Source organism: Rhopalosiphum maidis, chromosome 3 (genome assembly GCF_003676215.2).
Source record: "Rhopalosiphum maidis isolate BTI-1 chromosome 3, ASM367621v3, whole genome shotgun sequence".
NCBI lineage: Eukaryota > Metazoa > Arthropoda > Insecta > Hemiptera > Aphididae > Rhopalosiphum > Rhopalosiphum maidis.
The window spans coordinates 61,366,776-61,378,981 of NC_040879.1; the positions used below are offsets into that span (position 1 = coordinate 61,366,776).

A 12,206-nucleotide genomic window follows, 5' to 3' on the forward strand; every position below is an offset into this window, starting at 1 on the left:
ATAAATAATAATGTACTTACATATTTATCTGTTAGATCAGACGACGTTAACTAACATTAATTTTGTCAAATCAATAAGTTACCTTGATGTCGTAAAATCATTTGCATTTTTATTGTTATCGAGTTATTGACATGTGCATGCGCGTACGAAAGTGGCAACCGTCGGTGACTCCAGCCGGTACCCGCATTACATTTCACTTACACTAATAATCATTTACAACTAACACTAGATCTCGGGCGGCTAAAATAAGATTATGAATTGCTTAAATGTTGTCCCTTAAATTTAATAACAACCGTAGCGATGCCCCTTAATGCAAAGAAATATTTTGAGCGATTCTACGTAAAAATGATATTTTAATTCTAGTGTCACACCTTTGAACAATTTTTAGGTTAGATTAATTTAATTTTGATGATGATCTATTATAATATTATTTATATTTTTACGTCCAATTGTCCCCACGTCCAAACGGCTACGTCTATTTGTCCCTATTCGCAAATACATATTTGACACGTTGTTTATTTTAGTCATACGTATAATGCTACTTAAAAAATTATATGATTTCCTACTATTGTAATTTGTATGTAAAATATGTTTTTTCTTTAAAATTAAAAAAAAATTGTATGAGTTCTAAAATAAATTTAAAAACTGATGCATATTCTTGTTACATCTTATATGATCATTAATCATTAAGTATAGTAAATAATAATGTTACACAGTAATTAAAATGTAAATATCTAAGTGTTTGTTTAAGTCAATAAACTTAAATGTTTAATTTTTCTGTTAAAATGATAAAAATCATTAGGGAAATAACAATAGAACAAAAAATATGGTATGAAATATAGTTAAAAATTATTATACTATACTAAGATATACATTTCATTTAATAGATACATTTAGCATAAAAAGAATAAAGAATATTTATTTTTCTACATTAAATTTTATTAAGTTAGTAATCTATATTATAATTATTAAATTTAATAAACAGTAATATAGGTATACCATAACCCTAAGCCATGATTATAATAATATATTACGGTCGAAGATTAACATCACAATTTATGATCTAACATTGCTTTACAGAGAGCGTGCCTAAATAATACATTAAAAGCTTAATAACTAAAAAATACAATACATATTTGATCAGTCGATTCGAATAATAATAAAAATAACATAAACAGTGAAACTCGATTAGTACCTAGTCTATTGTTCGCTTAAAAATGTACAAGTTTACTATTACCCTGCACTGAATGACCTTGCATTAGAAATGAAAATATAAAAGTGAGAAACATTGATTTTGATTGTCTGTTTCCAACACCCTATGACCATTAGAAACTTTTCTGCTAGGAAAACAAATATTGAATAATAATCTAAACATAATTTAAAGAATGATAAAGTTCCAAAATTCCAAGTTTATATTTATTGATTTTTATAATGTTTGTTTAGTATGTAGAAATAGTAAAATGTGATGGATTACTAAAAAAAAATTATATATATATAAATATATTTTAAAATAATGAAAATATTTGTTTAAGATTGAAATATCAGTTTATCTAATACATTTGATGGTTATTTGATGGTTATACGGGATACATTTTTAGTTCCTTTAAATTCCACCACATAATTGTCTTCTTGCGAATAATCACATGAGACGCCTTTGTCTTTCCTTGTTGGATTTTCTTTACGTTTTATTAATACACTCATCATAACTACCGAAACTAATAACAAAATAGCGCAGATGCTTATTAGAGGTAACCATTTGTTTTGCGTTTCGGTTTCAATTTCTGACAACATCGGCTGATATTCGTGAACTTCTCTGGTAACAATCCTGGCTGGTCTCGCTGCCTCTGGTCTGCGTAGACAATTCGCCTCGCCCACATACCTGACCCACGTACGTTGTACACTAGCTGTGAGTTCGCTTCCGAGTCTTGTCAGGTTGGCTTTCTTAATTGGCGTGCTCTTGGGATCGAAATTGCACTCCAGTCTTTTGGAATCTACCAACACTTCTATATTTCCTATAGACAACGCAGACCATTTCCACATATCCACAACATAACAATCGCATTTCCAAGGGTTACCAACCAGTCGTAACGACGTAAGTTGATAATTATACCCGAATTTATCAGGACTGATTGCCGTGATATTATTGAAACTCAAGTCCAACTGATCCAACCTAGTCAGCGTTTCTAAAAACTTCATAGACCCTTCTTCGTCACTCTTTAATTTATTATCGTTCAATAACAACTGCCTAATGTTGGGCGTTGTAGTGAAAGCGTCAACAGGTAAATTACTCAAATTACATTTACTCATGTCCAAATTCTTTAAACCTGATAATTTAGGTGGTAGTATTGGTCCTTCTTTGGGAACTTGAAGAGGATTGCCTGAAAGTCTTAACTCTTCTAATTTTGGATATGTAAAGTTATCATAGAACACTGTATCATTTAGACGACTTAATCCACAATTATTCAACTCTAATACTTCTAAACGCGTAAGATTTTGGAATAAACCTAATTCTTGGCTTTTAAGTTTATTTCCAGACAAAATAAGCGTTTTTAGAGCAGACATCTTTGAAAAAGTCGTTCTGGGTATTCTTTGCAAGTTATTGTAACCCATATCTAAATGTTCCAATGATTCCAACGGAGATAAAAGTGCTGTAAAAGAATTGTTTAAAGGATTTCTTGATATGTCCAATTCATGTAATTTAGTAAATTTTTGGAAAGTGTTAGCAGGCAACCTTGTCAATCCACAGTCTCTTAATGAAAGTTTCACTAGTTTTAATAAAGGTGATAAAGCTACTGCTAAATCTTCTGCAGATAAATCGTTTCCAGATAATATAAGGGTACGTAATTTCGTTGCATTAGCAAATGCATCTTTAGATAAAGGTCCTTTTATATGACAATAACTGAGGTCTAGAAAATCTAAATTAACTAAATTGTGACCCAAAGTAGTAGCCACGTCAAGATAAGATAATTCATTCTCAGCCAACACTAGACTTCTTAGCCATTTATTCTTGAAAAATACATTATCTGGTAAATTTGATACACTTGATTGCCTTAAATCGAGATGTTCTAATCTGCCTAGATTACCCAGTATTAAGGTCCAGTCAACATGACTTTTGAGACTGTTTCCAGCCAATTCCAATATCGTCAGGTCACCGAGACTACTAAAAGCTACGCTTGATATGTGTGTAAGATTGCAGTTATTTAGAATTAAATGTTTTAAACTTATAAGAGGATCAAATATGCCTGGTTCAATGATATGAAGAGGGTTTCCAGAAATATCAAGTTTGTTTAGACCTCTGATATTGGCGAAAAACTGCGGTGATAATTTTGTTAGATGACTGTTTGCCAAGTATAGGTACAGCAAAGACTTGGAGTTTAAGAATGGACCTTCGACTTGTTTCAATGGATTTCCTTGCAATTCTAACGTTATTAATCCAGCGCTATCCCTGTAACAAATATGACAAATGTCGAATAAGTTTTAAATTTATAATTATATTTTAATATTTAAATACTTTCTCATTTTAAAGCAAACAATAAAACTGTTTTAATAGGTAAAGTAGACATAGTTTTAATTCTTTATTATTTGTATATCGGAATAAACCTATTTAATAAAAAATAAAAATACAAGTTTATCTTTACTGAAAGATTAATTGTATCATTACAAAATAAACCAACAGTTTTCGTACATCTGGTAATAATAATTTCACTTTTTGTTTAATCGGACTATGCAAAAACAATCGCACAATGAACATTAAGAATGAAATACCTAATATAAAATTTTTAATATTCTATTTTAAGATAAGATTGATTTAAATAGATAATTAAAACATTTATAATAATATTTTTTTGTTTAGTGTGTCCGCTTAAAAATGTAATGTACCTATGTATAACCCAACAATAGAATCGACCTTGAATAAGCAAACATGGAAACTATGACTTAATTTGTTTAATTTAAATACGATTGAAGTTAAAAGCTGAAGTAAAAGCTCGTGTCATTTTATAGACTAAATATCTTTTGTAAAAACGTATACACACGAAATACTCGATACCTATGTATTAAATAAATGAGTAGATATCTAAATAAACTTACACAAATGCTTGAGGATCAATATGATTGATTAAGTTAGACGACAAGTTTATATCCACTAGGTAACGAAGTCCAGCGAACGTTGTTTTATGAATTTTCGTTAAAAAGTTTTCGGACAACTGTAATGTCCTAAGTTTGATATTGGCTGGGAACGGTTCGATTTCTTTTAGGAGATTATCGTTCATATAAAGTACGTAGACATTGCTGTCGAGTCCTTTATATGGCATAGATACCAAGTTTCTTTTCGAACAGTCTGTCACCCAGTTAACTCTGGAGTAATGGCAACCGCATTTTTCTGGACAGTTAAGTAGTTTAGATGGAAAGGCTCTTGTATTGCATACGTAAGCCAATAGTGTTATAAACACTATAATGGATATACGTGTCGCCATGTCGCGGTGAATTTCTCAATTCAAACTCTGAAAAATATATCATTTAAATTAAAAATTTGACGTTTAAATAATCGATTAAAAATTAATATGTAACTGTATAAGCAATATTAGAAATTCTAATCTAGTACATTTTGCCAATTGTTGTAAATAACCATATCAAATTATAAAAAATTGTTTATGGAGTTATCGATTCACGAATGTTATCGAAAATCTGCAGGTAAAGTGAGCGTACTTATACCATCACTTATGTATATAACTAAATATAATAGTACAGGGGTGGTGAACATGACTATATACGCGAGCCACATATATTAATGCAATTATATCAAGAGCCAAATTATCTAATCTGTACTTTTATACCACAAAAATAATAAAGATAGCTAACATCCGATAAACATATCAAATTACGAAATATAAAATTATAAAATAATAATAATAAAAAACATTTTTTTTTTATAAATGTATGCAAAAAAAATTAAAATTTTGGTTTTTGTAAATAAGACCCATACGTCGATGAAGAGAGCCGCAATTTGGCCACCCCTGTAATAGTACAAAGTATCCGCGTTCTGCAGTATACAATTTTACCTGACCGTACAAAGTGTCCGAGTTATGCGGTTTAAACAATGGACCGTACAAAGTGACTGCTTGCACCATTACGTTTTAATAATATATTTTATTTATTTACGGAAATAAAACAGTCCGTTTTTAGTCGTTTTGATATATAAGTACCATATTATAGAAAAACGCATCCTACAAATCCGCGATCCGTAAATATAATATGTACCTACACATTTTAAAACTTGTTATTGTTAGTCTGATCTCGTGGACTTTGGCGAAATTAAATTTAGAGATGTAAGATTGGTAAATTTTTATTGCGTAAATTTACCAATTATTTTTTTACAGGTAAATATTTTTTTACCGAAAAAATTAGCATGTGACACCTTAAATTAAACGTCTTAACGAGGTGAATATTCATAACTTATCAATAGAATGAAATAGTTGATAATATAAATTTAAAACGTAAAAGTTCAATATTACCATAATATATAATATATAACTACAACTATATGATATTAATACATTTTTTTTGTATTATTAAATTATAATTGTAACTATTTATATAGGTATAACTAGAGAGAAAGACAAATAAAACTAAAAACTAGAATTTATTTTGAATTTTGATTTTTGGTGTTAATGTTATAGATACCTAATGAATCTAATTCAATTAATTTGCAATTTATTTTATAGGTACATTTTTAATATTTATGTACATATATAATAACTTAAAATATAAATATATAAGTCAATAATACACTACAAGGTACTTATATAAAGACATCCATTAAATTTATAGTACCATGAACATCTTACTATTCAGTAAATAATAAAAATAAGCGTTACAATTATATAATAAGTTCATGAAAGAGGCAGTGAAGAGTTCCTGAAGGTGTCCCTATGGTGATATACAAAAATTATCTAAATTTACGGAATTTAGGTAAATTTATGTAAACTTTTATAGGTAAATTCCCAAACAAAAATTTACGTAAATTACCGACTTGCATCGCAATCGTCGTATATGTTATGTGTTATTATGTGTATAGGTAGTAATTAGCCAGTAGGCGCAGAACATGTACAAGAATAAACTTACCCCAGTAAAAAAAAAAACAGTCCGACGACTCGGGCGTTGATGAATATATCGGATCGACGTGGACCGGTTCGAGTTAGAGATCGATATTAACACTCGCACTACTTATACCACTTTCTATATATTATCAAGTATAAATTCGTAAACGAAACGTTCGCACCCAAGTACTGGTGTGACGGCTGTTGTTGATAGCGACTATGACCGCAGTGGTCTGATGATCTGTGGTCTGCGATAGAGGGACATACGGCAACTGGTGGCTGTATAGTAAATAATGATTTTGGACTCGATCGGTGAATCGTTCCTTGAGCGCGGAACGAGAAAAACCAGTGGGACCCTTGGTGGGGGGTTGATGTCGATAGGGCGACGGTGGCGGTGCTCGGGTGTGCCCGATCACCGTCGTCTCCCACCGACACCAACGGGATTTTGACAGCATCGCGCCACCGCATTGACTCACATACCTATACATGCTTTGTTATTATTATTATTATTATTATTATTATTACACTACCTATAGTTATGTTTGATGAGGAAAAAACTGTTTTCTTGATTAAAAAATCTATAAACCGATCGTCGACGAAAGGGACAATGGTCTAATGACTATTGTATTATATAATATATTCGTTTGCGACCGATTTATATACATATTAATATAGTCTATAAAACTAGTTCAACAAAATCGTGAGTCGTGGTACATAAACGATACGTAGGTACACATTTATAGCATAAGGTATAGTTGACGCACTAACGATCCAGGGAGTTTGGAATGCGAAATACCATTTATTTTTTTATATGCTCAGAATTTCCGGCGCCACAGGACAAATTAATGTGTGAATAGATTGAATAAACCCACGAAATTTGAAATATTAAAATGGGCAGTGTCTGCAGATTGGATTTTACGACATACGGCTAAACGAGTCGTGAGAGTTATGTTGAAACACGTTGAAGAGGTCTGCACTTGTAAATCATACATAGTAGACAGTGTTGGTAAATAGTATAGTAAAGCGTTTAAACTGATTGATGTTTATTTTTACATATAGTTAAACATAAAGAATATTGAGACGGGATAATTTGGGCGTGCGAAATAAAAATGTTGATCAAAGCCATGTTTCTTATGTACATATTTATATTTGAGCTTAGTTTTTATTGTTTATGAGGACAGTTTCATTATTTTAAGGTATAAAAATAATAACGTCTTAAACATTTATAGATTGTATAATCTATGAGTATTAATTAATACAAGATTAACCGCTTGTATTTAAATTTCAAGTTTAAATACTTTATAATGTATGAATTTAATTTTAATAAAAACTCCAAAAACGATGTAGACACTGAGTAGGTTTAAAAAATGAAATGCATAATCGAATATTCAATAATCAAACAAATAAATAATCATTTTGGTGCAAATTACAAATTCTATTTTCAGCTACCTGAGGGTGATGCAAATTACATACTCTTACTTTCAGTGTACACGAATTTCATACCAAAACAAGTAGAGGAACCTTTCTAAACAAATTGCGTCGCGGACCTTTTCACTCAACTTTTTTTTTTTTTTTGAGGTTTCTAGTGGTTTTCAAATTTATTTTTAATTTATTTTCTAAATAATAATAATAATTAAATATTTATCATTATCATAATATTATTATATGAAAACTTGTTTTTAGTGGTTTGTACTTTTAGGTCGGAGCTATACACGGCGTATTCGCCGCGTTTCGAACGCAGTGTTCGTATTTCACGGCGTTTTTCATCGAATGAAAAATCAACCAATGCATTTTAGTTCAACGGACAACGCGGCGGAATACGCCGTTATAGCTCCGGCCTTATACAGGGGCGGATAGGGCTTAGGGTTGTTTTTTATTACCGGGAATTGAATTCAAGGTCCCAGAACGAAAAAGCCCAAATATTTTTTGATGGCTTCGATCACAATACATTTACAAAACAAGTATATAATTCTTACTCTAATATTATTTTATTTTAATATAAAACTATACAATCATAATTATTAATACATTCATTTTTTTTAATACACTACTTTATGCAGCCACCTTATCAATAATATCATTAGGGTTAATTTTAGTTAACATTTCTTTTTCAATACTCATTCACATTAAACTTTCTAAATACTCTTATGACATTGAATGTCTTAATTAATTTTTTACATACTTAAGAGAAAAAAATCCAATTACTTTATTGCACTTAAAAACGCTTGTCATTAAAAGATCATTTTTGTTATTTTTTCTTTTCTGATTACCACTTATACATCCGATACATTATAATAGCCAATAGGTCATAGTAATATATTCATTATCCATAATATACATAGAAATTGGCCATAATGTATTATTACTATTATTACTATTACTATTATGTGTATTAGAAAGGTAGGTTGATAATTCAATGTCGATATGGTGGAACCCCACATCGCGTTTATTTAATTGATCTCATCGAATTCGTTGTAATATCGAAATTGAAAAGGAAAGAATTTACGCGTTCGATAATGTATTATGAAGGTGGTTTTATAATTATGAGGTATGGATTTATAACATTATATTATCATATCACAGAGGAGAAGTACCGGGAATATTAGTATTGCGGCCGCACACACATTTTATATTATAGACGCTCACAACAAAGACGATGACGATGATGGCGATAAAAAAAAGGATTTAATCCAGCAATCTCGTATACTCAGCGTCTGATGCACATTAATTCAGGATTAAAATGTATTATTATCGTGTCTTCTTAATCGCTTTTTCCCGTCGTCAGATCATATTTATTTTTCTGATCAAAAACACAATAAATGGCTTAAATCAAAATTAGTTTTATATAACTTATGAAATTCAAATGAATCAACCTTAATAATATTGATTATCCTATTTATACTCCATATTTCACGTTTAAATAACACGGATTACAAGTAATTTAAATGTACGAGCACTACGAGCACCCAATAAAAACTATTAGTTTACGTAAGTTGATTCTGAGTGAATCAATTATTCGGCAATACCACAGATACCGGTAGAGACGCTGTTTTAGCATTAAACCACTTGGTGACTTATGATCAAAATTAATGTAATAAAAGAGCAAAAAATTCTAATCATTTAAATATTATTATATTTTAGATAACACTATGTAATATATTTTTGTTTTTTAATATTAAAAAAAAATACTATGAATATATTTATAGAATAAAATTACAGTACTGCTATAGGTATATCTATAAACAATAAATAATAGTAATTATAGTTAGATAACACTGATAATCATTTATTAGACTTTTAACTTTTAAAACTTAGTTAATTTTTCAAAAGTTTGAGTTATTGTAATTTAAAAATAGTTGATAAGTAAATTGTTTTCTTTGTATACGATGGTTTTATAATATTTCGATATACAATGAATATACTATATACATACATAATATGTATGTATATACGTATGTATGCTGTATGCATTTATGTATGTATTTACTCGTATATGTGTTGTTATTAAGCAAGTAAAGACAGTTTATGTCTAGATGGTATTTAATTAACTTTTTATATTTTTGAAATATAATGCAAGAAATATTAAACAATATTCCTAAAAAAATGTTTAATTTTACTATTTGATTTCGTAAAAATTTACATAAATATTATATGATAGGTATATCATACATCATATAAGATTTAATAATATTTTAATCTAGTTTAGCTTAGGTTTAAATGATGTTATGAATAATTATTGATTATTGTATATTACAAGTGAAATAACCTATAAAGCCAACATTTTAATTACCTAGAACAATATATTAATACCACGTAGGCGCATTTCTATGGTTTTGGATACGTTTAGGAAAGACGACTTTTTAAAAAAATCACGGTATTCTGTAGAAAACCCGTGGATAAACGTCATTAAATAATCAGTATAATAAACAAAATTTAAAAGCCCAATGATTTCGATAGAATTTTGTTTTCATGTACAGTACTTACTACATATATGTGTTCGCGTAAGTGTTTTGTCGGAGACATAGCATATAGATAATACTATATTATGTACATACATATTTTCATTTCCATAACATATATTTCTTGGCCTGCCGCACATGTTTTTCACACAATATTTAGTGCTTCGTAACATACAGAATCTCACTCTAACACAAATATTATCGTTTTTATTGTACCGCTTGGTGCGCGGGTATTATAGAAGTATTGGTATATCGTGTTTATATTCTTTACACGGTTCAACAGTATAACGTCTGAAAACTATATTTTTACCGAGCTGTCTGCGGCGTCCTCGAACGCAATGTACAAAGCTAAGCAATAGGTATCTATAGAATAACGTGTCCACGGCGGGAACACGATATTATACTATATAGTATATTATAGTATAACAATGTACATAAAATACACCCCTCACGGGTAAGGGTCTAATGTGTAATACCTGATGGAATTTCGATGGCCTCACTGCTATACACTCAATAAACGAAAGTAAAAAAAAAGAACGAAATCACTGTTGTTGTAGATAATATTATGTATTTCTCATACCCCTTATGTAGTAGTAATACCTATTGTTGATTTTATATTGCAGTCCAAAAACGATAAAAATATCAACCACCTGCTTGTCGACGGATGAGATAGTGTAGATTTATAATATAATATTAACACAGTTGGCATAAAAACCTAATGTAACCTTTAAAATATACACGCAAAGGTATACCCAGAGTATAGCATCAGAGTATATTGAAAAAAAAAAAAAAAGGTCGTCCAAACACATTACAATGTTTTAAAATTTGCTCAAACGCATTACGCCCATTCAAACGATAATCTGTGATCTGTCGTTGTAGTTTTAAATATTTTAACGAATTTAAGCGTAGAACCTTTCGCGTTATCGCCTACTTTCACCACTAGATAGCTAGACGAGTTGCAAAATTATAAAATATCTTACTAAATTGAATCTAACCATCTAAATTAGGTATCTCAAATCGTGATCTTATCTTATGTCCTATAACTACCTAACTTGTTAAACCATTATATTTACTTATTAGTTATTAATGAATTATTATTCAAAATTTTTAAAGTCGATAAAATATTTTACATTTAAGAGAGTGTTTTTTTCAGATTTCTGAATGTGTATTATTGAAATATATAGGTAGCCAGGTTAAAGATAGCCAAGCAGGTATGTAAAGAATAATGATACTTTTACGCTTTTTCTACAAACTAATAATAAGACGCTATATTTGTTTTAAAAATGTTCTATATAAGGAGTGTTAAATCATGGAGTCATCATCATTTTGAATCTAACGATGAGTTATTAATTTCAAGTATACATAATACACTAGTGATCTAACCAACTTTAGGACCAGTGTTTTTAAATAAGTATTATTTTCTAATTGTTAAGATATTCAGAGCACAACCATGCGGGAGGGGTTAAGGGGTTGTAACCCCTCCCAAAATTTCTCCTAGGCCTTGTATAATAATCTATGTACTTATCTTATGTATATATATTGTAATAATTTAACGCCCCCTCCCCCCGAAGGTTATTATAAGGAGACACGGTTGGGTATACCTTTGCGTGTATATTTTAAGGTTACATTAGGTTTTTATGCCAACTGTGTTAATATTATATTATAAATCTACACTATCTCATCCGTCGACAAGCAGGTGGTTGATATTATTATCGTTTTTGGACTGCAATATAAAATTAACAATAGGTATTACTACTACATAAGGGGTATGAGAAATACATAATATTATCTACAACAACAGTGATTTCGTTCTTTTTTTTTACTTTCGTTTATTGAGTGTATAGCAGTGAGGCCATCGAAATTCCATCAGGTATTACACATTAGACCCTTACCCGTGAGGGGTGTATTTTATGTACATTGTTATACTATAATATACTATATAGCAGTGGTTGTCAACCTTTTCGGGTCCACGGCTCCTTTTGATTTTGAAATAAAATGTACGGCTCCCATACGAATATTTAAAAATAAACAAATTTAAATTATTTATAATAATTTTAATCTAACTTTATTTTTAATGGGACGGCTGTGCTTGTTTTTGTTGCATTATATCATCAAATAAATGTAAATAGTAATCGAAATATGCTATTAC

At 29.7% G+C, this 12,206-nt stretch overlaps 1 protein-coding gene across 1 annotated transcript; it reads right to left on the bottom strand.

Moving 5' to 3' along the window:
- Positions 1 to 1,566: 1,566 nt before the first annotated feature.
- LOC113557118 (insulin-like growth factor-binding protein complex acid labile subunit) lies at positions 1,567 to 6,262 on the bottom strand. Its single transcript, XM_026962432.1, has 3 exons — positions 6,124 to 6,262; positions 4,090 to 4,502; positions 1,567 to 3,445 (listed from the first exon to the last, which is right to left on the bottom strand). Exons 2-3 carry the CDS (start codon positions 4,473 to 4,475, stop codon positions 1,567 to 1,569), a joined length of 2,265 nt encoding a protein of 754 aa, XP_026818233.1. The 5' UTR covers positions 4,476 to 4,502; positions 6,124 to 6,262.
- Between the last annotated feature and the right edge of the window lie 5,944 nt (positions 6,263 to 12,206).

Bases quoted from the DNA above. Each gene is read 5' to 3' on its own strand.
- LOC113557118 (XM_026962432.1), bottom strand. From the start codon at position 4,475: ATGGCGACACGTATATCCATTATAGTGTTTATAACACTATTGGCTTAC. The intron at 3,446-4,089 runs GTAAGTTTATTT...TATTTGTTACAG, and splicing joins ATTGATCCTCAAGCATTTGT to GGATAGCGCTGGATTAATAA.